Source organism: Suricata suricatta, chromosome 2 (assembly GCF_006229205.1).
Source record: "Suricata suricatta isolate VVHF042 chromosome 2, meerkat_22Aug2017_6uvM2_HiC, whole genome shotgun sequence".
Lineage (NCBI taxonomy): Eukaryota > Metazoa > Chordata > Mammalia > Carnivora > Herpestidae > Suricata > Suricata suricatta.
In genome coordinates this window covers 60,192,169-60,219,713 of record NC_043701.1, presented here as the reverse complement: position 1 = coordinate 60,219,713, position 27,545 = coordinate 60,192,169, and the positions used below count along the sequence as shown (strand labels likewise).

Below are 27,545 nucleotides of genomic sequence, written 5' to 3'. Positions count from 1 at the left end.
CTGCCCACCATGGATGTAAGTTCAACTAGGGACAGTGAAAGCCTCCCACCCATCCCCCAATTCCAGTCAGCAAAAGAGAACATTCCACCCCTCCTAAGGGACATTTTCATCCCTCCCATCAACAGTGTCCAGACAAAGAAAAGACCTCAGGAAATGACTTAGTTGCTGGAACCGAGATAAGTTCCTTTGTTTTCTATCTAAACCCAGTCTTCAGAACCAACTTTTACATGCTTTCTCTCCTTGAACCCTTTCGCTGCACATCACCCTTTCCCCTGCCATGTTCCTGCCTGTGGCTGGGGTGACATGCCTGACAATGTCACAGGAGTCTAACTTCTCTAATCGTTTCACACGTGTGTGTCTGCTCTTCTGACAAGCCTTTTAAGAAATACATTTTTAGGGAAATATCCCACAGGACTGTGACTTGGAGGAAATGAAATAGAGTGCCAAGTGACATTTGCTGTCACCCACACCAGTGAACGTCAGTGAGAATGGTTAATCTGAGATCAGCTTCAGGAGGACATCATATGCTTCCCTTTTCAACCTTATTCTCTTATCGTTAGCAGAGGCCTGTGAGGTTCGCACTGGGGCTCGGGCACTGTGGGAGGTGATAGGCACAGGGGTGAATGGCGTACACATCTATCCGTCCCTCTCATGGTTTACAGTGTCGTGGAGAAGGCAGATAAGTAGATGCTCAATGAACACAGGTTAGCAGATAGCCACACTGAAAGAACAAAAGTCAAATAAATCTCTTTGATCACAGCCGAATCCAATTCACACTTATATGCCAGGCTCTGCACTAGTATTGTAATATAAAGATCACATAAAATGCAGGCTCTGGCCTATAATCTTCTATAATCTTCAGTCCCATGATAGGTAAACTCTGCTCTGATCGGCATAGGCGGCAAAACCATTCTTTTCTAGTACCTCACCCATGATCTCAAGGGTGTGCTGTGTGTGTTTACCAACACCCCCGTCCAATCAAGTCTGCAAGGAGACTAAGTGAAATACGAACCAAAGGTGCAAGTCCTTGGAGAGGGGTGGCCTCCTCTGCCTCGTAGAGATAGAAATTCAAAGGAGCAAAGAAGTAGCCGGGGGCTGGGTCAGTGCAGCTTCGGCCAGTGACGTGCGGGCGGCATTCACACTGGCCGTCCTTGGGGGAGCACCTGAGGAAAAACAAACCCATCATGCACAAAGGGAGGGGGGAGGTATAAAATGAAGGCACGGGAGTGCTGAGCTAAATGCCTTCCAAGTTTGGACTCACTCCTTGACTCAATCAATCATCTTGAGGAGGAGGTTAGGAGGCCATGGGTTCTACGTGTCTGGTCTTGAAAAGCAAATCCAGATCCATGAAACCCGCATAGCCACCTCCGGTTCTGCTCTCAACACGGCAAAAAGGAGTATAGGACCTCTCTTTATGGGGTGGCAGAAAGTTGGTGTTTTAGGCAGGTCAAGTCACACAAGGCATCTATCCCACCAACTTGTGGGTTACCCAGGCAGTAGGACTGTTGATCTCTTCCTTGGAAATATTTCAAGTAAACGAAATCTTTCGGGCTGTAGTTAATGTCTCAAGATTATTGCTTTTCAATGCCCTTGACTTGCCATGGAATCAAGTCCATCACCAATGATGAGAAGCAGATCAGAACAAAATGTGGAAAGGTGAGTAGAGACTACAGCCGGAGGACTGTGTCATCCATTTAGTGACTTACACATTGGAATAAGCCCCTCCGATATCACAATCACAGGGAAAACATCCATGGAGGTGATTTTCCAGTCCCCAGTATCCAACCTATAAAGAGAAAATGTTCAGCCAAATCCAGCGATGAAGATATGGGTTGCTCTGAAGGGTAAATATTAAAATCAGCACAGTTCAGTTGACACACATCAAATAGCACACAGCCTGGGCAGTCACACAGTCACCTTTCTTGCTTGTGTTCTTGGTAATGACCTTTGAGGACACAGCTCTCCTATTCCTGGGACTTGAAATGAAGGGGATTGCATGTTACTCCAAGCAAAACTGCAGTGGGGGTGTCTGAGTGGCCAGTTGGTTGAGCGTTTGACTCTTGATCTTGGTTCAGGTCATGGTCCCAGGGTTGTGGGATCGAGCCCTGTGTCTGGCTCCGCCCCGAGTGTGAAATCCACTTAAGATTTAATCTCTCTCCCTCTGACCCTTTCCCCTGCTTTCTCTCTCTTTAAAAAAAAATGCGGAGGCACCTGGGTGGCTCAGTTGGTTACGTATTCGACTCTTGATTTCAGTTCAGGTTGTGATCTCACAGTTCAGGAGTTCACACCCCACATTGGGCTCTGCGCTGGCAAAGCAGAGCCTGCTTGGGATTCTTTCCCTCTCTGCCCCTCCTTTCTCTCTCTCTTTTTCTCAAATTAAGTTTTTAAAAAATGTGGTGCAAACTACACAGTTCCTCTGACCGCACCAATTTAGCCTCATGGTGAGTTATTTAAGGCCAGGAAGAAGGTCTTCAACTAGCCTGTTTGCAACTGCTTTTGTAAACTTGGCAGATTCCCTCCTCACAGAATCCCAAGGGATTTTGACTTCCACAATCCCAAAATGTTTTGGGGGTAAAAAAACAAAAAAATCAAGTTGATTTGCATATCACAGTTTAGCTTGTTTGTAAGTAAGCTGTTTGGTCATAGCAAACTCTGCCTGAGAGAGTCCGCTTTGTTTGAGACTTTTCTTCATTGCAACATCTTGACCTTTATTCAGTATAAGCAGCTGGGGAGCTATGAACAACTATTTCTTAAATCTGATAACGTTTACTATAAAATGCTCCAAAAAATACTTCCCTTTCAAATCTCAATTTAACATGCTCAGACAAAATCAAGGTCTTCATAGGCATGGCGCTCTCATTTGAAACGGGTTTGTTATGTCTCTGTTTTGTTGTTCTTGTTACTTGTTATCTTGATAACATTTTCCGCCTGATTTGACTCAGGAAGATTGATTTTAAACATTAAAGGCTGACAGAAATTGTTACAGAAACACAGCAAAAGATTTTTTGTGATCTCTCCCCAAACCAGACTTCAGTTGGGGCAGAAACAATGTGCAATGACCACCTTCGCTGAGGATGTGGTTGTAAAAACTCCCTCAGGGCCAGGGGTGCCGGCAAGGGGTGGGGGTGGGGGTGCTCAGAGCAGGCCCACAGGTCCACCTGAGGGCGGAGGAGGTGGGGCGCCTGGTGGACGCCACAGTGGGCAACCCTCTCCCTCCGTGCCTGCTCCTCACCCCCCACAGCCCCTGCTCAGTGATTCTGCTCTTGCAAACACAATCCAGTGAAAGATACAGTGGCTGTCAAACTGCGAACCAACAAAGTCAGCCTGAGTCTAAGATGCGTCTGGAATCACCTGACACGGTATCTCGTCAGTCCTGCTAACCAGCCCCGCATCCCTTGGGTTGCCCACACACAGCCATGGACCTGGCATAGCTCGCCTTCCTCCGTAACGCTGGAGGCTACCTGCCTTGCCTCTCAGAGTTCCTTCTTCAAATACATCTTCTTGCCTTCTTTCCCCCTCCTCCCACGCCCTGGCCTCATATGTTTTCAGTAAAACGGCTTAAAATATGAGCGCAGAATGATGTTGTAATAGGCATATGTTTCTTATTTAGCAGCTACATTTCTTCAGACACATCAAGGTCACTGTTCTTTTATTAGGTTAAGTTTTGGGTCCTTTCTTTCTAAAGTGTTATGGTGGGCTGCCAGGATGGGAGAACAAAGGGAAAAGTTGGGTTTGAACTCCCTAACTGCATGACACATTTCTTATGGCGTAAAATAAGGTTTTAGTTTACTAATTTTAGACATACGTGCCCATATGTTTGGTGGAGTCTATGAAAAATCCAGGAGTTTATTTCCCACCAGAAGCTACAGTACATTTAAACCTGTGGTGGTGGTTGTTGCTTTCTTTTTTTGATTAAAATGAGCTCATCCAAAATATTTCTAGGCAGAGTGGTAGAGGTGATAAAGAGACTCTATGCAAGAGACAGAAGAAAAGGGTCCACAGTCTGGTGGGCCGAAAAGGGGGAGCAGATAAATTGTCATATCCTACTGCTTGGCACATTGGGGAGAACAGTGGCTAAAACTTCTGACATCGGTGCCCTGGTCAGTTCAGTCCAATCTGGTAAAAGTCAGCAGGCTGGTAAATGTTTAACAACCAGTTAGCTCTCTGTAGAAGGGTTAGTGTTTGCTCATTTCTGTCGTGTAAACACTTTTATTACCAGGGAGGACCGAAATACATCAGGACAAAGAAAGCAATTAACAAGACCAAGTCTTCTCCAGGCTATGGCGGCAGAAATCCACATGACCACATGAAAGGGAAAGCCTGTGCAAATACATACAGAACACTCTTCACAGTGTGGGCCGGTGGCAAACGGCTGGCAGGAGCACTGGCCGGTCTCCACGTCACAGGCTGAGAGTGGCAGGCTCCCGAGGGGGTTACAGTTGCAGGCTGCAAACAAAGCAAACACAATCATTCTCCTTTTTATTTCCCCACCCATGTCCTCAACAGTTCATATGTGGCCACAGGAACACCCAGCAGCCAGCCCTGCCTAGTCACACAGTTACTGTACGGCATACAACTCTGCATGGGAAATCCAGTGCCGGACACTTTCAGAACCCTCATGCGCTGCTACTGGATGGCAATAGAAAGTTGAAGTAGAAGTCGTACAAGCCGGAGCACAGTTATCTTGAGTGATGCCAGGAGCTGGTCGGCTTGCTGGATGCAGGGCAAGGGTTTCTGAGTGTCATGGCTGTTACTGATGGCTCCTGTCTTGGCAGATACATCTCTCATTTCCCTGTCTCTTCTCTCTCTCTCCTTACTGCCTTATTACTTTTTCATTGTCTCCCTCCTATTATCTCTTCCACACACAGGTATGTCTGAGTCCTGCTTCTGTTGTGAAGGCTAAGAAATTATGCTCCCAAAGCAACATATACATTTCTCCTGGGGGAAAACATCAATGTTCAAGGAAACAACCCAAATGTGTGTCAACTGATGAATGGATAAATTAAATGTGGAATATCAATGCAATGGAATATTACTCAACCATAAGAGAGGAACAAAATACCGATACACACTATGACATGGATGAACCTTGAAAACACCATGCTCGTGAAAGAAGCCAGTCACAAAAGACCACATAGTGGATGATCTCGTTTGTACAAAACGTCCACAATGGAAATTCTAGAGAGACAGAAAGTAGGTTAGTGCTTGCCCACGGGGCGTTAGAGCGGTGGTAGCTAAAGGCTATGGGGTTGCTTTTCTTATGATAAAATACATTTAATGTAACACCGACTGTTTTAAATTCAGCCACACAGTTGTGCAGCCAATCTCCAGGTCACTTCACCTTGTAAAACTGAAACTCAGTGTCCATTAAACATCCTCTCTCCTCATTCTTCCGTCCCTCAAGCCCTTGGCAACCACCGCTTTCTGTTTCCGTGGATTTAACTACTCATGGAAATGGACTCACAGAGTAGCTGTCCCTCTGTGTCTGCTTATCTCACGGAGCATAACCTCCTCTAAGCTCATCCATGCTGTTGCGTGTATCAGAACTTCTTTCCTTTTTTTAAGGCCAAACAATATTCTGTTGTGTGTATGTACCACAATTTGTTTGCCCATTCATCCATGGATGGACACTTGGGTTGCTGCTACTTTGGGGCTATTGTGAATGATGTTGCTATGAACATGGGGGTACAAATCATTCTTCAAACTGATAAGAACAGATACTACACTTGATCTTAGCCAAAAGGCTGAGAAGTGATACAAATCACTCTTCAAGACCCTGTTTTTAATCTTTTGGGTATACAGCCAGAAGTGAGGCACAATTTTGGGGCAATGAAAATGCCCTAAAATTGATTGTAGTGATGGTTACACCACTCTGAATATACTAGAAATCACGGAATTGTACTTCAAAGGGTGAATTGTATGGTATGTGAATTATATCTTACCAAAGCTATTATAAAAGAAGAGAAAAGAAAAGAAAAAGAAAAGAAAAGAAAGAACAATATTTGGCCTATTCTAGGAGGACATCAGGTCAGGGCTGAACCAGGGGAAACACTTGGAGTACTGAAAGGTGTGATGAGAATTGGCTTAACTATGTAATCCATTGTCCTGGGATTTAATGTTGCCATTACATTCAAGGAGAAGGAAGGAGTCAGCATGCTGCTCTCTAAACATGCAAACAATCCACAGTTCCTTATATGGGCAAAAACATAGAGCATGACAAAGGGAAATTATTTACCCAGATTCCCCTGAGGAATCTGCAGCTCTGTGAGACCCAGGCAGCTCAAAGTTTCTGTGATCCTAGAGGCAAGGGTCTCCTCTTTTGGCCCCAGAAAACTCTGAGGTTCTGTTTCCTCACCACCCCTCCCTTGGCTCTTTAATTTTGTTCTTCTCTTTGTCAGAGAACACAGGACCAATTCTGGGAGAGGTGTGAGAACAAAGGAGAAAAGTAATTGAAAAAAAAGGAAAATGAAAAGAAACCACCACTTGAAATCAACTTAAGAAGTCACCAATCGATGCATAAATACATAATGTAACTTAATGAATTTGTAAAAGGGAGTCCAAGTTGAGACCATTTTTCAAAAGGTTTTGCAACTCGGCATTAAATTTCTTGGCATTTTCTCATGTTTGTTCCACGGGGAAACGTGAGCGCCCCCTGCTGGTCCCTCATGATAAACTCAGCTAACCGCCAAACAAACAAACAAAAACCCAAAAAAACCCTCCACTAATTTAACTAAAATCTGCGGGAGGTTTCTATCACCTTTAAAAACCCAGGGGCTGGGTATTTACAATGACAGAAATTGAGGGCCCCAAGCTTGAAAACGCATTCAGGGTGGAGGTCTGGCCGCTGCTGACTTACGCTGACACCCAAGGGGGTCATCGGCTCTGAGTCCGTGGTGGTTGGGTTTGCACTGGTCGCACTTGGCTCCTTGCACGTTCGCCTTGCACAAGCACTGGCCGGCCACAGACCCCAAAGCAGGATCAGAGTGGCTCACACAAATGCCACCCGATAAGGTCCCATCCGGGTCACATTCACAAGCTGGGGATACAGACATGCATCATCTTAGTTAATTGCAAGTTGTGGGAAAACTGAGATATAAACATAGCTTTTTACTCATGCTATAGTACTTTACTTTGTTTAAATAATTAAATATGTTTAAACAACTGGACTTGTTTAACAAGTGGGTGAGGACTGTTTAGAAATGTCTCCCAGATCTCGGGCCTTGGAAAATGTTGCACAATTCCATCTATACCTATCTATCTGTCTGTCTCTATATTGAGTGGAGAGAGAGAGAGAGAGGGAGAGAGAGAGAGAGAGAGAAGGAGGGAGTAAGAAAGAGAGGAGAAAGGGAGGGAGGGAGAGAAACTTTTAAATGTTTCTAAAGTCAGAGAATCAGAGGAAGACTGCTATTAGAAAAACTGCATGTGAATAAGAGATTGATTAATTTTGGGATGACGAAAACGTTTTAGAGCTAGGTAGAGGTGCTGATTACACAGCTTTGTGCTAGTAAATTGTTCATCTTAAAATGCCCAGTTCTATATTATGTCAATTTCACTTCACTAAAAGATTTAAAAAAATAATAAGACTCCAGAGGTGAGAATAAGGTCCAGAGGCAAGTAGGAATGGGGAGCACTAATGAAATACACAAATACAGATGTGAGACAGAGAAAAAAATCACATAAAATGTCTATCAAAACTCTGAAATGTGGTTAAGAAAGCACATCTGCCCTTCCCCGTCACAGAAAAATAAGGGTAAGTGTGATCATTCTCTTTAATTCTTGATGCAAGGAGCATGTACAAGATAGAAAGGGAGAGAGTAGCAAGAAAGGTTTAGATTGCTGTTTTCTTTATGAAAACCTGCTGGCAGGGGCAAGGCTTGAAGAGGTTCTGCAAAAAGAGATAAATGATCGATCACCCACAGCAAAGAAGCAACAGAAGTACCAGCCTCCCTTTTTCTTTTCAGCAGAAACTGGAATAACTAAAGAAATGAGTAGAAGATGAAAAAGGGATGCTGACAGCATGAATAATTCCAGAGGGGAGAAGTTATAAAAGGCAGCGCTTGCTTTGAGAGAAGGAAGAACTCTCTGGTAGTTAGAGGTACCCAACAGAGTGGTGACCCCTCAGTTTTGAGAGGTAGTGCCCAGGAGAGGCTGGCACAGTAGTATTAACTACTGCGGCTCTGGTGGAGAGGACAGGTCTGTTGGTGGGACATCAGATGACCACCTGGTGCTGCTGTGTTTCCAAGGGATGCCACTTCTAAGGGACACAATACAGATTAAAAAATGAATATCCTGGGCACCTGGGTGGCTCAGTCAAGACTCTTGATTTCGGCTCAGGCCATGATCTCATGGTTCGTGAGTTCCAGGCCCCCTTGGGCTCTGCGCTGTCAGCTTGGGATTCTCTCTTTCTCTCTCTCTCTCTCTCTCTCTCTCTCTCTCTCTCTCTCTCTCTCTCTCTCTCCCCCCCCCCTCCCTCTCAAAATAAAGAATATCCTGATTCTAAGAAATAATTGTGTTCACATTTATATATATTTACTTTGGATTAATAAAAACAAACTCCTATCGAAAGCCACGTTACGTAGGTTTATAGAACAACCATTTATGTTTGGGAGTTTGATGGAAAAAAAACTGCAGAAACCAGGTGCTTGGTGCACTGAAGCAAACACTTGGTTGTCTGACAGAGTCTTTCGATTTTTGATTGCTTTTGGACTGTGTCTGGTAATGAAATCTTATTATGGAAAAACAGCATTTGGTTCTGTTTAGTTTGGAAAAATAGAATCTTCTTTTAATTAAATACATTTGCTTCTAGACAGGAAGGAACAAACTGGAGTCATTTTAGAAGTAGCCAAGAGGAAAAAGGTCAGCTTTATTGGAGAGACACCCAAAGGGTCAGCCCTGAGTGCCAGAGTATAATTTAATTATGTACCGAAGTAGCCTTTAGGGAAGGGATGTGGGTGAATGGGTAGTAATTTTACTTTGAAATAATCCTATGTCATGGCCCTTAGAAGTGCAATAAAATTTCTTGGCATCACACAACTTAACTCCAGCAAACCGTATTATCAGGGTTGAATCCACCAAATCTTTGTTTTTTATTTCTGCATCACATTTGACTGTGTTTTAATCACAGAAGACTTAAAATTAGTCAACTCCTAAGCCTGGAATCTGATTATATAAATGTTTAGGCTCAAACGAGGACAATTTAGAGAAAATTTATAGGAGACTGCTAGTCAGTCTTAATAAATGCCATTTGTATACACAGGCTTCTACACACACAAACGTGTTTGGGGAAACTGGGGAGTCTCGTGAAAATTGTTTTTACAGGCTCCTCATTGGCTTTTCCTTAAAAAAAAAAAAACACTCCTTGTTTACATAGAATGACCTTTTAGTTTTCTACCTGGGTACCAGTTTTCTTGTCTCAGTTTCCTTTAGAAGTAAGTTAATACTAAGTTGTTCATTTTTTAAAAAATTTAATTCATTTATTTTTAGAGAGAGAGAAAGAGAAAGAGAGAGAGGCAAAGAAAGAAGGAGAGAGAGAATCCCAAGCAGGCTCTGCACTGCTAGCACACAGAGCCTGATGTGAGGCTCGAACCCACAAACCATGAGATCTTGACCTGAGCTGAAACCAAGAGTCAGACGCTTAACCAACTGAGCCCCCAAGGCGCCCCATACTAGGCGGTTCTAAAGGAACAAGACTTTGGTTAATGTGACTATCTTGCTTGGTTCCTTGCAGCCTCTTTCCAGATTCCTAAGTTATCTGCTTTAAAACATTATATTTTCCGATTCTACGTAAGAGAGCAACCCTTTAAAACATTAATAAAAGGTATGTGTGTGCCGGGGGGATTATAGATTCTGGTGAAAAAGCAGGACACTCAGGACACCGACTTCAAGAAATTATTTTGAGCATTCCGTTCTTCGTATCAATTTTAAACAGATCACATAAGGTAAAATTTTACGTTGTCAGGTGCCTACTCAGTAATCTGAACAAAAACTTCATTTATGTTCTTTCTACACTGAGGATTGAAAGTTTGAAATCTAGGATGCTGCATATATTCTGGTGGCTGCTGAATTACTTCTGTATAGGACTTCATTTTATGTATGATGATTATATAAAGTTTGAAGTTGTAGCTTTATAGCACCCCCCCCCAACATAACAATAGATTGATGACAGAGCCTAAGAAGCAGGATTTCTGGGTCTGGGGAGAGGCAGCCTTCCGTGGATCTGGGCACCCAAACGATTTTTGCTGAGGGTAGCAGCAATGCAAAGTGCCCTTGCTCTTTACCCCGGCCCTTTCTCAAGGTTGCGTTGCAGCGAGCTACTCTGAGGGATGAGGTAACGTCTTCCTCTAGACAAAGAACAAGCATGCTCCTCCTTGCTGCATGGGACGCAGGGCTTGGGGACATGGGAATACACACCAAAATAAACATCCTGTTACTTGCTGTGCCATCAGTACACTAAAGTCCTTTGTCTTTAACCGGGGAGTTTCATGTCTTCTGCCAGCCTCCAAGAAACAATAACAAGCCACTTATCAGTCTGCAAGTAGAGTGACATCTCAGACCCAGTTACCTGCACTCAGTACTGGAAATCAAGTTTATCTGTGGGATAATCTACAGCAGCGCTGGGACCAGAGTGGACCAGCAGGATGCCTGGGGTCCAAGATGTAAGGAGGTGCTTGCTGTCACGTTAATGCAAATGGCAGGTGTTAACCTCACTCTGAGAGTGTGCTTCCTGAAATGTTGGGACTGGAAGTTGAAAATCTACATCTAACCTACCAAACATCACGGCTTAGCCTAGCCTGCCTTAACCGTGCTGCCAACACTTACACTGGCTGACAGTTGGGCAAAATCTTCCTACACACAGCCTGTTTTATAATACAGTGTAGAGTGTCTCCTAATTTACTGAATACTGTAGCGACAGTGAGAATAGAGTGGCTGTATGGGTACAGAATGGTTGGGTTTTTTAAGTGACTTTTTTCAAATGTTTGAGAGAGACAGAGTATAAACAGGGGAGGGAAGAGGGGGACACAAGAATTTGAAGCAGGTTCCAGGTTCCGAGCTGCCAGCACAGAGCCGGACTTGGGGCTTGAGCCCACCAACCTGTGAGATCATGACCTGACCCGAAGTTGGAAGCTGAAGTGACTGAGACACCCAAGTGCCCCCAGAATGGTTGTAAGTGTACAGGTTGCTGACTGGAAACTGCCCCTAGCTACCTGGCCCAGCCCTGGGAGAGAGGATCATCTGGGAAAAGATCCAAGTTCAAAATTCTGGGTAGGTTTCTACTAAATGCCCATTGTGTTGGCATCGTGGCAGAGTTGAAAGATCCTAAGTGGAGCTGTCCAGGGTTAAGTCGGGTCTCCAGGGCTTAGCTACTTCCCCCTGCGGACCCCCAGGACGCTCTGGCGTCTTCTGAAACCACCCGCCCCCTTCTGGCTGAATCCGGAATAGCTTCCTGATTCACCAGTGTCGGACACCCGCGCGGGGCTGCCAGCTGCTGGGATAGACCCAGAGTATCTGGCCCAACCTGTCATAAGAAAGGAAAGCTCTTAGAGCCAGGTGCCTTTGCAAATCGTGCCGCCCCCCCCCCCCCGCCCTCTAAATGCTGCTAAACCAAGCGGGGGTGGGGGGTTGCCTAGCCCAGGTGAGACCCCTCCATCAGCCTTCGCTCACAGGCGTGGAAGAGTCGGGCCAGAGGCTGGGGACTCACGGATACACGCGTAAGGATCAGACATGGCCTTGAGAGGGTCCCTGTAGAAGAGGGGTCTGCAGCGGTCACAGTGCTGCCCCTCCGTGTGGTGCTGGCAGTGTTCGCACACGCCCCCGCTGCGGCCGCCGCTCGCCAGGTACGTGGTCGTGTCGAAGTGACAGCGGTCCGAGTGGCCGTTGCAGTGACAAGCTGAGAAAAGAGAGGGGTTAGGAGAGACTGGCTAAGGTCTGGGGGACCACGGGGCGGCTGTTCAGGCGGGTGCTCCATGGTCTTGTTAGAAATATACCAAGTACATGAGGATTAAGACAGGTGCTTTCAAAGGATCTTCCTAGTACTCTGACTCTGCTCACATCCTCTGTAAAATGTGTAAACACACACACACACACACACACACACACACACACACACACAATTAGGTAAACAAAACTCATTTGGGTAATCCAGGGCAGAAGAGCCATAGCCTAGCTTGGCCATGGGTCATTTCCATCCCAGCTGGGGCTCAGTCAGAGCAAGAGAAGGAAAGGCGGTCTGCGTGGAGGACTTTGATTGTCCTTGGTGTGGAGTCTGTGCTGTGTGCCTTGTTGGGTTTTCCCTGTAAACAGCAGAATCTCAGGCTCTCTTTTGGTTGGTCTCGCACTGGATAGGACGTTTTTATAAGAGCTCTTCCCCCTCTTACTGCCTCCCAGCCCATTTCCCGCCAGTCGGGAAAAGAAACTAAGTAACAAGCTTGTATGGACGTGCATCAAAATTCAGAGGCAGCGAACACATTAGTAAAAGAACCCTCTACCTTATGAGCCTAAATATTTTATAAAAGCTACTATAGCCTGTCACCGTTCTCCCCAGCCCTGACCTCTCCTACTCGCTGACATGTGTGTTGAAGGCTGCGTTCTCGGAACAGATGATTCTTCAGGAAACTGGTAGGGGTCTTTGTACCAAATCTAGTCCCCACTGATGTTACCCTTAGCGTGGCCCTGCCCCTCCTCAGGGAAGGGACCACACCACATGCAGATGGTTTCATTTTGTCAATTGATGTTCCTTTTGTGGTGTGAGGGTTTGAGAAGTTGGTGTTCCTCTATGGGAGGTAATGGAAAACGTTAGGATATCCCACGACTGGAGCCGGGAGCCACGAGTTCATCTGGAGCCTCTGTCACCCACAGCTCCACGGAAGCGAACTCAATGTTCTTCGAGCTAAGGATGCAGGCCGTGAACCTTCTCCACGTACCTCTGCACATGCTGTCCTGGAGGCCTGCTGCCGGCCTCCATGGAACGTCCTGGAAGAAGCTCTTGCACCTCTCACAGTTCGGGCCATCTGTATTGTGCTGACAGACACACCGGCCGTGAACCTGCGAGGTGTGAAAAGAGGGCTTGGCTCAGAGGATATTGGGGTTCTGGAAGTGGAAAGGGAAATACCAGGTCAGATGCCTCTTTGGGTCTTAGTTTTCCTTGTCTATCTTCTATTATTGGCTTAACTGGCTTCTACATTTGGAAAAAGTTTAAGAGGTTCAGGAACCATTTACATTTTCTCAGCATTTCTGAATTCTAGTTTCAGGGTAATACAAAATGAGAGACAGGATCGGGGGCGGGGACAGAGAGAGAAAGAGAGAGAAGGAGAGAGGGGTGATTAAGATATTAAGAAGAAGAAGGAATTAGAACAGAACCTGGAGAAAAGTGCGTGATTCTCTTGGTTTGTCCACAAAATGCCCAAGTTCAAAGAGAGAAACTTGTACTTCCAGGGAAATAGGTGGTGGCTGACAGGGAAGGTGTGGGAGTTTCGGCTGCCAGCCTTGTCTGCTTGTGGCTCATGGTTTAAAATTATGTAGCAGACACTCCCTCGGCACTCTGTGTCCACATACAATCCTTCCCCCGCGTCGCTCTTTTAAGACTCGTCCCAAGAATGGAAGAGTTCAACACCAGGAGTAACCATTCCCGGTGCAAGAATGTTACTTGGAGGGACCATTTTTACAGGGGCAGACATCACTTCAGCACCCCAGCACGGAGTACAGGCTCTCTCACATAAGAGACCTTCCAGACATTCTGGTGGGAAAACGCACGCAGAACACTGGGTCCTCACCGCTAAAGCTCCCGTCCCTGAAAAGCAAATACACAGGAAGGGGGCACGAAGGGCTACCCTGAGCTCAGGAACCTCTGGCCCCAGCTGGCATGTCAGGCTGGCTTGAGTGACACCTGCCCCGACACAGAGCTGTCACTTCGATTGTGGATCCCCATGGAGAAACTCTAATCTACACCAGCGCCACAAAGGAAAGGGAAGAGAGCCAGCTGCTCTCAGGAAGTGCTCCGTGACTCACCATTCCCGGAGGGCTGAAAACGTCTCCCCGCACGTGCTGCACAGGGCCACATTCGCTAGCGTGGCCATGACAAAAACAGCTGCCCCGAACCACCATCTTAGACAGAGCGTAGTAGTATTTATCCAGGGAACCATTTTCCCTCCTTCCAAGCAAGGTGTCCCCCAGAGTATGGAGTTGGGTGAAGTTGATCCTCAAGTTTGTTAATGTCACAAGGTCTGGAGAAATGAGAGCCACAAAGCAAACTGCACTTAGGTGGCATCAGGTCAGGTCAAGGCACTCTCTGAGATGGACACCCCCTTAATGGACAATGGACATACATTGACAAGGGACACTCCTAAAGTGAAATTTTAGAAAAAGAATTGGTGCAAAAATAAAGAGTAGCTCATACCCTGGATGTAGGGGCTGTAAGGGTTTTCTATTTCAAACCTGGGATCCAAAACTTTTAAAATGACCTGTAAAACAAATGCAGGAAATGTATAGCATTTCACCCAAAACAGCATTGTTAAATATACCTTTTTTTTTTTTTTTTTTTTACAGTAAGCTTCACACCCAGCATAGAGCCCAACAGAAGGCCCGAACTCCTGACCCTGAAATCAAGACATGAGCTGAAATCAAAAGTTGGACACTTGACCAAGTGAGCCACCTGGGCACCCTGTTAAATATACTCTTAAAGAAGAGATCCTGACTTTACTAAAAGGCTGAACCATTGGCTCCCCGCTGGCATAGGATACAGACTATTATTTGGGTTCTCATGTGAATAAAAGTACCAGGCATGGAAATGAATGGAAGGTCTTAGTCATTCTGATGGTTTACAGAGCGTGGGGCATACAGCTAAGGCAGGGCTGCCACTAGCCTGTAGCAAGAGTTAGAACCGGTTGCTCCTTCCCCTGCGTGTCCTGGGTCCTAGTGCCCAGCCTGGCTCTCAGTCCCCACTCACCTCTGCAGGTGATGTAATGAGAGATGTAATCTCTCAGGCAGGATTGTTGTTTATAAGGTATTTACTATTTATCTGAATTTGAAATGAATTCAGGACTCATTTCAATTTAAACATGTTCATTCTTAAAAAAAAAACAAAAACAAAAGAGCTTAGAGGTGCCTGGGTAGCTCAGTCAGTTGAATGTCTGGCTCAGGTCGTGATTCCAGGGTCATAGGATTTGTGATTGAGCTCCATGTCCGGCTCTGCGCTGAGTGTGGAGCCTGCTTCCTGTTTGAGATCCATCCCCCCCATCTACCCCTTTCTCCTGCTCCTGTTCTTTCTCTCCCTCTAAAACAAACACGACACAGCTCACATAATATTTCAATAAACACTACCTAAATTGTGTTCATGTAAATGAACCACAATCACAAAAAAAAAAAAGAGGTATAACTTCTATCAGAGAAATCCAAGAAAGGAAATGCTACCTCACCACCAGACGAAGGTTCAATATCTGAATATCTGGAGTCACAGACAAGGTCTCCCAGTCCCTGGGCCTGGCCTGATGTGACATTGGGAAAGGAAGTAGCACAGTCTTTTGCAAAATATCTGAGCACTTTCCAGGTATGTCCATAGTCTGTGGAGCGTTCGACCAACATTGCAGCGGGCCGGAACGTCTAGGAAAACAGGAGGCAAACTTGTAATGCTTCGTAAAGGCAGATTTCATTACCCACGGCAGAGTGAATATTTGTATTTCCAAATCTCAGTTTTCAAACTCTGTTTGTATCTTTTGAAATCTGTTAAGCAATTGACACACAGAAATCTCTTTCCAATCAGTGGGCAAACACTTACGAGCCTATACTTTGCCTAGAAGAATCTGGTTCCATTTTAAAACTGTGTATGGGCTGTGTGAATTACTCATTGGAGGGTAGCATATCCATTTTTAAAAAGTCAGTATAATTGATATGTTACAGCAATTTGCATGCAGTTTTCTTTGAGTAGGAGAACCCTTTTCTCTGGCAAGCTCTTATACATCTTCCAGAACCTACCATGAAGCATATTCTGATTCCTTAGAGCAGCGTTAGCTCGTGAAGGAAACTATCAGCATTGTAATTGTCTATCAGTTCCTGCACTTATCATTTTGTATTACAATTTTAAATTTCTAAATATGTTTGTATCCTTGACTAGACTGTGAGCTCTTTGAGGGCAAACATTTGTGGGTTTTTTTCATGTTTTATTTTATTTTATTTTTTATTACCATAACTCAGCTTCTGGTATGACAAACAAAATTGTAATTTTGATGAATGATTTGAGAATGACTATAGCACAGGATTTCTCTGGCATCTAACTATCCTTTGTAAAGACCCTTTCATATTTTTTTTGCCTCTTTCAATCACAATCTTTCCATATTTCCTGAAATAATTTCCAGTTCCTGCTTTTTTTCTCCTGAAAATCATTTTTCTAGCTCTTGTGGTCCTCATCACCCTAGTGCTTGGAGTTTTCCTTTTTGGTCTATCTTGTAAGTTTTCCTTCCTTCCCGCCTGCCCGCCTGCCTGCCTTCCTTCTTCTGTTAACCATATACATTGTTAATTGATGAACAGTGGAGTTTTTATTTGTTTTGTTCTGTTTTCCCGCTCAGGAACAAAGATCCAAATTTTGGACAAAGCTTGAGTAGACACTGACAAAGCTTTTTGTGCTCTGCCCAGAAGCAAGGAAGTGAAATCCCAGGTAAGCCCAGCATTTCGTAGGTAGATAAAAGGGACAGCAAGCTCACACATCTGTACCTTAAAGGTCAAAATAAGGTGGCTGAACTGAAATAACGCCTCTAGGTCCAATCTGATGCTGACATGATCAAGACCTGAAGAAAAATCCAGAAAGAACGAATCAGTGATTTTCCTATTTACCACATTAATCCCTTACTGTGGCTTGTCTATAATAAAACCCTTTGAAAATACATGGCTGGGGACCAACATTCTTTCCTAGTCTTTAACCGTGGTTTCCCGTAACACTCCATACCCATGAGAAGTGCTATTTGAGAACTGCATGTTATGGTGGCTGTGCACACGACCACTGTGTGGCAGTATTACGAACCACCAAGAACCTTCTGGGATGTTTCCCATAGGTGGTAAGCAGCAAGTGAGTAGTGGGGGAAGGGGGGATTTCAGCTCGCTGGCACAACCTGACTGCGCATGCGCATAAGGGTGCGCTAACAAACAAGAGCTTGGGAAACATCGACCCATCCTTTTCTTCCAGCCTATGCTTAATAATCACTCGGACTAGTTTAGTTGTCACTTAGCATAAAACACAGCCTGGAATGTTTCCCTGGGAATAAGAACCTGTGGATCCTTTGGGTCTGAGGAGAAGAAAGTACTACCCTGGCCAGGACCGTCCTAAGAGACTTCTACTTTTAATATTTTTTAACCTGATATACCAAAAACCAGTCTCATTTGAACATGTACTCAATATTTAAAAAAATTAATAATGCTTTATTTTGCTACTAGCAATGCTTAATTTATTATTTTTTTTTTCCAAACGAAGTCTTAGAAACCTGGAATGTTTTTATACTCCAGGCACATCTCAATGTGGATCAGCCAAGTTGTAAGTACTCTGTAGCAGTGTGGTGAGGGGCGTCTATACTGGACAACAGCTCTGAGAGCAGTCAGTAACTGGGCTGCATGAATGGGAGGCAGTTTTACTTGTGGGTGAATCACTCTGGTGGGGGGTAGGTGGGGAGGGCGGGTTGCTGCTGAGAGGGCCCCGCTCCATTCCTGGCTCCGGCTCAAGGGCTCCTCACCCTTTCTGGAAAGGAAATCGCCTTTCCCCTCTGGAAAGTTCTTGGCTGAGAACCCTTGCTCTATGTGGTCAGCTTTGGCGGAGGGCACTCCCGTGAGGCTCTGTGGAGCAAATGCTGAACACGGGCGTTAAAACAGCTGTTAAGCAAAAATGGCACGCGTGAAGGCGGGTGGCTATTGTGAAGGCATCGCATACATGCTCTAAGGAGGTCCAAAGTGAACTGGCACTTTAGTAGACACCAGTCACACTTGTCCAGTGGAAGTCATAGAACAATGGCCTCATATTATGCTTGCCCTTTATATTATGATCCTATAGTTTTTGATTATTCCCACACTCCCCTAATGGTCTAGGACCCCTGTGGGAAATTGGTTTAGGCGTCTGAAGAGACGAGAGGGATTGTAGCCCAAGTACAACAGACAGGGATGCAGCAAATGGAATCATCTTGTGGGGTGAGGGTTCCAGATTGGTGTGGAAGAGGGGCCGTCACAAGGGAGCCAGCCTGTATTCATTCAAGCACGTGAGGCCCATGTCTGAGTTTGGACACAAGGGATCCCTTTTGGGTCCTGATCAGGGCACCTAGGAAATACGGATAGTCAGAGCCAAGGTAAGTTTCAATATCACAATTGTTCACGAACAGAGAAGGGCATAAATCCAGGCAGAAAAGAACTTTAGCCAGGAGCCACCTATCCTTTCAATTATTATAGTAAAATATTTGGCTTGCAGCAAGATATGAAATGCTGTTTTCCTCTCTCCTGCATGTGGTGCTGAAGGAAAAAGCACATGGCAGTAACTCTCGGATTTCCCCTGGCAGTGTTAATTCCATTTACAGGAGGGTGTTTTATATTAGGTTTAACATACTGGCACCTCATAAGCATCATGATGTTTTTCTTTATAAAGAGCAAAAGGATGGGCAGAGATTTTCTTCCTGCATACAGAAAGACTGAAGCTTTCAGAGTTAGGTGCTTAAAACACACTTGGATTTCTTTGACGGAAGATCATCTTTCCCAAAATAAAAATAAAGTTTGTTCTTATCCAGGCTTTCACATTGCTGGGGGTATACTTTTCCATTCCAGTATAACTCCTTGCTGTGAAATTGTTAAGATTGTACTGAAAGACATCTGATTAAAAATGTAAAGAAATGAAAACCTCAAAAGGAACTCAATCATACCGTTTTCAGCTTGCCACCATTTCTTCCCTCTGTCTGGTTCAAAACTTGTAATGACGTTCTCAATGGTGTGGCTCTGGGATTGTGTGTACGGGTCATATGGAAATCGGGAGTCACAGATGAAACATTTTTGTTCCCCCTGGAAAAGACCATCATTTCAATAATAATAAAAAAAAGACCCATAGTTACTTATTGTTGATCTCAATTTGAAAACAAGCTGTGCTTACTATATTTGTCTTTCAATCTGGCTAAAAATAAAAAGCAGAGGAAATAACAAGACATCAATTTTTCCATCAATGGGGGCTTAAACACAATAAGTGAAAGAAAAATTAGGACCTAGAAATTTTATAAATTTGTACATGGGGGTAAAAGTGCAAATTTATGTGGAACTAAGTTTTGTCTTGTGTAAGAGACAGATGACCAGGAGGTTATGTTAAACTGTAGAGAAATAATCAGGATATGCTCTTCGAGTAGGGAGTACTTCCTTTAGTCAAAAAACAAATATTTTGCAAGAAATTAAACACTCGGCCACCAGGTGACCTGCAACCATCCTTTTTTTCCTCTCAGACATAGTTTTTGATAGGAAAATTTCCATGACCAAAACCTTTCCCTCACCGCCATTTGGATTTTGTAAAAGATTCTCACTAAACTGGTAACAGAGAGGCTCACCCTCTTGTCTTGCCGACCAGCAGGTCTTAGTAATGAGCTGGAACTACTTTATTTGTAATGGACTTTCCAAGGTTGCTACAGCCAAGAGTGGCCTTTGAGTTTGCCTAACTTGATGCACTGGTTTGTATCTGTACTTACTTAAAACTCCCAAGGAAATCCCCCAAAGACTTCCAGAGGACTGCCAGTGGTCTGCACAGTTGTTCCTGGCTACTGTTTGCGGGACTCTGGAGGAGCATTTTTGCAAAACTTCCAGGGAGTGGGAGCTGTTTAATACAATCCTCCATACCGGAAGTTGCCTATAATAGCAGACTCGCTGGTAGGTATTCAGCAAACTTTAATTTGATGTCCCGATTGTGGCTTACAAGGACCAGGACCACATCTTTGCCTTTCCCTCTGTGAATCTTCTCTTGATTCACTCAAGTCTAGATACACTCACTCCTTGCTCTTTTCTGAGTTCACCAAGAACTCTACTGCCTTACCATCTTAACACAAGCAGTTCTCTGCCCCTTCCCTCCAACCCTTGAATATTCCTCTCTCTTGCTCCTTCCCTTCTTCCGGGTCTCTGTTTAAATGCCATCTTCTCAGAGAGACTTCTGTCTAAAATACCACTACCTCCCCACCCTTGTGACCTTGGCCATTCTCTAGCCCATACCCTGCTTTATTTTGTAAGCCACTATCACCACTTGAGATTATATTATACAGTTGTTGGATTATTGTCTGTCTCTGACATTAGGGGACATTTAAGTCCAATGAGGGCAGGGACTTTGTTTTGTGTAAGTTCCTGACCTAGAACAGTGTCTTGCACATAGTAGAGGCTGAATAAAATTTGCTGAACGAATGCATGGTGATTTTGATGACTGTTTCAGCTAGAGTCTGTCAAAGTAAACCAGCCTTTCAGGAGATCCATATAATCTTTTCAGAATCACTGGCCACCTAAGCCTTATACCTGAAAAAAGATATGCCCTCTTGAAATTAAGGAGCAATGGAAGGGAGATCTGTTCTGCATATGGGGAGGCTTGCCCCAGACTTGTCCTAAAGGAGCAGCAGAAGCCTTATGATTTCATCAAAAGGTGTCAAGACATCAAAAGATGTCCAGTAATTCTTTGGAAATTACTGGGGGAAATGTTTTAACCTTGGGGCTTTACTGTAAATATCTTAGAAGCACAATCTTTGACGAGCCTTCCACAGACGTGGAAGTCCCAGCTTGGGCAATGTGATGGGTCAATGTTGATTTGAAGCATCCAAGGAGAATGTTTGGCTTGGCAGCAATTTCTCAGATAATGGATGGGGAAGCGAGCGATCCTCTGTGATGCAGAAGTGTTTAAGTAGACCAGTATGTGTAGCCACGCCCCCGTAACACTTTGTCGGCCTGAAGGTATCTTGAGATTTTTTTTTCCCATTAAGAATGGGAAATTTTCCCCAGATTTTAGGATTTCTGAGACTACTTATTTTTGGTGGTGTAACTTTGAAAGACAGGAGTATTAATTCCTAACCATTGCTAGAGTACGTCATGAGTTGGCTGGTGCAATAGTAAGCAAATGTCAGTGGTTTAAGAACCAGAAGGGCAATGCTGGTGTTGGAAAGTTTCTAATGTTAGAACTGAGACCGATTTCTTTGTCCAGAGGACCTGGAAGTGGAAAGTCACTTGCAGGGCCCTCCTTCCCACCTGGCCTAGACCTGAACAAAACTTCGACAGTGTCATTTCCTTACACAAGCAGAGCATTTGCTTTCTTACACAAGTACTTCCCAAACTTAGAGCAGTGCTAAGCCCTCAAGTATTGTCTCCATTTATTTATAATCATCCTCTTTTACTAGAAACCAATTAGAATACAAAGCGTTTCCCAGAGACCTCAAGGAGTTACTTTAAGTGAACAATACATGGAAAAGCACGAGCCTCTAACTTTGGGCTTCCGTCCAACTTCCTGCCTGCACATCCTCTCATTTAAGGGGTTGACGTGATTGCCTTGGGCTTTTCAGCAGGTATGATACTCAGATGACCTTGGATGCTTATTGTGGTCACCCAGCACGGAGTAGAAAAAAAACTGTAAAGCAGCCATCTAAACCTGGTCTTTAAGGGGGGGGTATAAAAAAGGCCCCAAAATCTGTTGATGCTGGGATCTTATGACTTTTAGACAAGAAAATTGCCAAGTGGTTTTGTGCCTTTGTGAGGTTGGCACGCAATTGATTCAAAATTCATCCCCCCCCCCCCCTTTCCACCTAACGCAGGACAATAAGAACCCACATGCAGTGTAATGGTCTTGAGACCCTGAGGGATCTTCAATCTTCACTGCTGGGTCAATTAAACTCACTCCCAGGGAGTCCCTAATGCAGCTAAGTAGAAGAGTACATTGTAGAGTACATTCAAAAATGTAACCAAAGAGGCATTTCTGTCTAATTCTAAAGGTAAAAAGAAAGAGATGTAGCAGATCTTCCCTACTTTGATTAATCCAGATTCCCTGGACTTGGAATTGAATCACCTGTGCCTCTGATATTCAGGAAAGAGTGATGTGTCCTTCTTTCATGTTGCTGATCCCCACTGTGCTTGGAAAAATCTATGTCATTGACTCAATAATGACCCAACAAATAAACAAAGAACCAACCCACCTCAAGGTAGCTGAGGATGCAGTATTTCTGGGCTCTGTCCAGCCCACAGGTAGATGAAGCCGTGAGCTGAGCACTGCGACCCACCAGGAGGTCGCCAGTGGTAGGGTGACAGGCACCCCTGCTGCATTCATCTTGGGCTTTTGTGAAACTGAGCAACCCTTGAACACAACAGACACAGCTACTTAGAAGGCAGTGTAAGGGTAGCAGAAGGCTTCAAGGAGCGACTGGTTAAGTTGGAGAGTTAATAGTCCATTCATTTTTAAAACCGGTTCTCTTGATCATGAAAACAATCCAGTTGTGGATTCTGTTGGTGCCCTTGGCCTAATGGAAATCTCTTAGCCTAGGAGGTTATACCTTCTGCGTTCATGTCCCCACCTGGGCCAGTCTGCAGCCAGTGACTGATGGGTATCCAGTTCAAAAGGCTGTGGGACCACCATCAGTCTGGAATCAATTCTATGGTGCAATTTATGTTCAGAATCTTTCATGCAGGAGACGGATGCCTGACTCCAGTTGGGACCACCTCCTGTCTCCACTTTCCTTACTCTCTTACTCAGGGCTCTCTCTCAATAACACAAATCTGTGTCTCAGGCTCTGCATTTGGAAGCCTGATCTGAGACAGCCCCATGTACCAGAAACTCTCTATGTGTCATTTTAGGGCAAATAACGAAGACTAATACACAGACCTGAGGAGGGAAAATCTCAATGTAGCCTTGTTTACCTATTGTTCTAATCAGTACAAAATCAAGTGGAGAATTTAAGGAATCTTTGAGAAATAACTTTCTCTTAACAACCTGTCAATTCAATTGACCCCTTTATAATCTGGATTGTTGGGTTCAGATTCACTACAGAATAGATCATGCCCCCTTGGGAGTCCAAGAGCCACACATATATGCCCAACTGATTTCTGAGGTGCAAAGGCAGGTCAGCGGAGAAAGGTTAGCCTTTTCAACAAACAGTGCTGAAGGAATTGGAAATCCATAGGCAAAAAATGAACTATAACCAAAACCTCACACTTTATACAAATATTAACACAAAAATGGGTCATGGACTTCAATGAAACTGTAAAGCTATAAAACTCTTATAACACATAGGAGAAGGTCTTTGAGACTTTGGATGAAGTGAAGAATTTTAGGATTGACAACAAGAACGTGATCCATAAAAGGGAAAAATTGGTAAATTAACCCTCATCAAAATTAAACCTTTGTGAATTGCAGAGTAGAAAAAAATGTTAAAATTTTTAATGTTTCTTTATTTCAGAGAGAGAGAGAGAGAGAGAGACACAGAGAGAGAGAGAGAGAGAGAGAGAGAGAGAGAGAGAGAGAGAGAGAGAGAGAAGCAGAGAGAATACAAGAGGGGGAAGGGGAGAGGTAGAAAGAGAGGGAAACACAGAATCCAAAGCAGGCTCCAGGCTCTGAGCTGTTACACAGACTGACACAAGGCTCAAACTCACAGACTGCGACATCATGACCTGAGCCTAAATCAGATGCTTAACTGACTGTGCCACCCAGGTGTCCCTCCCAAAAACCCCCAATATTAAATGGTTATACACTACATGAGCCCATTTCTTGAATGACAAAATTATAGAAATGGAGAATAGATTTGTGGCTGTCAGGGATCGGGAGGTAGGGATAAGGGTGTGGATATAAAGGGGAGTCATAGGGCTCCTTGAGGGAATGGAATGGAGCTATTTGGGATCTTAACTTTGGCGGATCACATGAAAAAATTGCATAGAAATACACATACATACACACACGCACGCACACACACACACACACACACACACACGAGTGCATGTAAACCTGGTGTAATCTGATAAGGTCAAGAACTATAACAAGGTCAATTTCCTGATTGGGATAATTGGGATACTACACTATTGTCATGCAAAATGCTACCATCTAGGGAAACTGGGTGAAAGGAATATGGGAACTCTGTATTCTTATTTCTCACAACTACATGAAAACCTGCAGTAATCTCAAAATAAAAAGTGGAAAACCCAAATGATCCTCTGTCCCTTCAAAATTACCCCATCAGCTTCTGGATGGTGAACCAAGTAAATCCCTCACTAAGATAACACACACACACACACACACGTGGCCCACTCCACCTGCTCTTATATACTTTGCCCTTGAGACACGAAGATTTCCTGTCAGCAGACAGGAGGGAGAGGGATGGGCATAAGATGGAAAATTACTCCCATACTGTGCAAGAAGCTTAGTTTCTCTCCAGCTTTCTCAATTGTAAAACTATAAGAATTTTTTTATGGTCTTGTTTCACATTTAATGGATTTCTTTCCTTCAGTGTGCCCTCCAAAACCATAAGCTACTGAGAAGTGATATTTTTTCTCTTATGTCCACACTCCCCACATGAACTATTCTATTCATCTGGTCATTTTGTGATTATCATCAGGCATTAACACATAGATCATCATTTTATAGCTGAGAATATGATACAAAATGTCTCCTTCCATGCAGGTTACCAAATATCCATTTGGACAAGGAATTTTTGGCCTTCACTCTCACTGCAAAGATTACTATTATTCCAGAACAAAGACACAGCACTGCTTTCTCCTTCGTGAAGACAGACAGGTGATGAAACTGAGTTCCATCACACGCTTTCATTTCATTGGATAATAAATGATCCCAGTTTGGTTAACATGGACTTTTCCTTTTATTCACCCAACAATCCAAACCTGGATCTCCTTTTATTTCTTAGCCTTGACCTCTAAGATAAATAACTAATCAGAAGGTTGGACTACTATAGACGGAGGCTTTTTAAAACAGGTCAGGTATAAAAAAACCTCTGCTAATGGTACGTGTGAGTTAGCTAAGACTTCCCTTCTAGGGATTTATTCTTCTCAACAAGTTCCATCATGAATTCTTTTATTGGAATTGCCGCCTTAGAGATTTAGCATGTTTTTATAACCTGACTTGGCCTAACTTGTTTTGATCAGATGTGTACTATTCAGAAATAAAAGTATCCCAGGACTTAGGCAAACTGAATGATTATTCATTTAACATTCTAAAGGCAAATATGAACTTCCAGGCTCAAATACTTGGCCCCAAATGGCTGGAAACCTAAACAGTTAAAGCTTCATGCCTGAACACAGATTGCCTTAGCAATACCCTTCCTGGGTTGACGTTTTCAACTGCCAGATTATCATATTAGCAACAGGTTGGAATAGGTTCAGAAAATACAGATGCTCATGTCTTTAGATTATCAATGCATTCCTCAAAGATGACATATAACTTGAAGATACGATCTTATTAAACACGAACTTAGAATATCTGGTCATTTAAAGAAAACGTATGGAAAATGTTCTGTGAAGTTAAGAGTCATTTTGTAGAAATCATCTTTATTATATAATCTCTAATTTTTTATGTCGTTCTCATTTTCATAGACACAGGTGATATGTTCATATACTTTAGAGGTCACTTCAGAATTCTAGGGGCTGTAAACACACACACACACACACACACACACACACACACACACATCATTTATTATGGGTAAGAAAACTTACAAAGAATCCATGTTAGATAAGGTTTGTACTTTGTGCCCAGTTCCCAAAACTTGGGGTCAATGCACATTTTATGGTTCTTTTCCCTAATCTTGCTTAGTCAGAATCCAAGACCAAGTGTTTCAATAGGCTCAATTCATATAAATGCCTATGGTTGAACTACAAGCCAGAAAATGTTCAAGCGATGATATGAGATTAACCATATATGATAGTATATCCTGGTAACCATGTGGTAGTTTGACCTTAGGTGACCCTAGAGATTTGGGCTAGATCAAAGTTTCCATTCAGAAACCTAGGATCTACTGCAGTGAGGACATTTTCTGCCCAAACGAATTCAGTTTTGAAGATCTCTCATCCTGAGAGAAGGGTCTCCTGATTGAGGAGGGATCCCTGAGCCACTGTGCAGTAGTTTAGAATTTTGGCAAGATGTGAGGGAGTTATCCTAACAGAGGTTAAGTGACCCTCGGTGGCTGCTTCTGATTTTGGATACTAGTTTAGTTTCAAAGAGAGCATCCAAGGCAGATATAGATCGCAACAACTCTTCTCTGGCTATCTGAGGCCAGATCTAAGCTTCATTGTCCGGGGGACACATTGTAACCAGTCTCTGCACCCACTGGCTTGGGGTTTACCTCTCGGTGGCAGAGAATTTTCAACAGAGAACAAATGAGCATTTCCTATTTCAAGGTATTCTTCTTTCCTCCATCACCAGCAAATCTAACGAAAAGATTGCCTCAGGGCTTGGGAATTGCAAAATTAGAAAATGAGATTCTTAAAGTTTGCTGCCATGAAGAAATCCAGCATGAATCTTTGAAGAGAAGATTCTGAGCAATTTGGTTAGTACTTAGGAACCAGAAGCAGAGTGGTTATAGAAAAGTCAGGATCAAAGAGAGTAATTGTTGGAAACATCCTTTCTATGACTAATGTAAATTATTCTCAGCTTATTAAAGATAGCAGAGGCATGGAGGATTTAGCAGAGCTGCTGCTTACTCAGAAGAGGGAATTTTGCCTGTAAATTCTTCACAGGCAATTGTGTCTCATCACTGGGACAAGTGCTATATTCAAAACAGACCTATATTTAAAAATTAAAATGCATTATATTTCTAAGTTAAGAATCTGAAAGTCTTTCTATATTCTTTAGTATCTTACTTCACTTACTTATCTGCTGATAATAATATATCCCATGAAAAATGATCAAAATAGCTATGTGTGAATAATAAACGCGTAGGAGTGGAATTTTCTAGTTGCATAGAACAATTATACAACAGAAAGGCCATGAAGCATATAGCAGTACAGAAAAAAAGAGGTGGATGGGTTTTTAAATATTTTAGAACAATTCAATATAAGCAGAAAATGGATTTTGACAACTACTACTCACCAAGGTGTAAAACAAAGGTCAGTTGAAATTGCATTCTTTCGTCAGGAAATGATTAAATTCAATTTTTCTAGGCAAAAACATGGAGGTTAAAGTCAGCCACTGAAAGAATCAATAATTGCCATCAATTTTCAACGATTTGAAAATGTGATGCTTCTTTTTTAAAAAAATTTTTAATGCTTTATTTATTTTTGATACAGAGAGAGACAGAGCATGAGAGGGGGAGGGGCAGGGAGAGGAGGAGACACAGAACCGGAAGCAGGCTCCAGGCTCTGAGCTAGCTGTCAGCACAGAGCCTGACGCGGGACTCGAACCCACAAATGTGAGATCTGACCTGAGCCGAAGCCGGAGGCTCAACCAACTGAGCCACCGAGGCACCCAAAAATGTGATGATTCTTGAGTGAGATGATACAAAGTATCTCTAGTGCCCAATTCTTTCCAAACGAGTGCATAAAATTTTCACCCATATTTGCTATGTTTTGAAATCAGAGAATGCAATCATTTGTAG

At 43.6% G+C, this 27,545-nt stretch overlaps 1 protein-coding gene and 1 pseudogene across 1 annotated transcript in view; both read right to left on the bottom strand.

Annotated features, from left to right (window-relative positions):
- The window catches only part of LAMB4 (laminin subunit beta 4), a 95,806-nt gene extending 68,732 nt beyond the window's left edge, over positions 1-27,074 (bottom strand). Inside the window, 13 exon segments of the mRNA XM_029956713.1 lie at positions 1,013-1,163; positions 1,707-1,786; positions 4,337-4,446; positions 6,857-7,036; positions 11,699-11,887; positions 12,921-13,041; positions 14,005-14,219; positions 14,393-14,456; positions 15,406-15,594; positions 16,702-16,775; positions 18,879-19,014; positions 22,149-22,306; positions 27,041-27,074. Coding sequence (XP_029812573.1) covers positions 1,013-1,163; positions 1,707-1,786; positions 4,337-4,446; positions 6,857-7,036; positions 11,699-11,887; positions 12,921-13,041; positions 14,005-14,219; positions 14,393-14,456; positions 15,406-15,594; positions 16,702-16,775; positions 18,879-19,014; positions 22,149-22,306; positions 27,041-27,074 — 1,701 coding nt within the window.
- On the bottom strand, positions 5,649-5,756 carry LOC115286045 (annotated as a pseudogene).
- Positions 27,075-27,545: the final 471 nt, after the last annotated feature.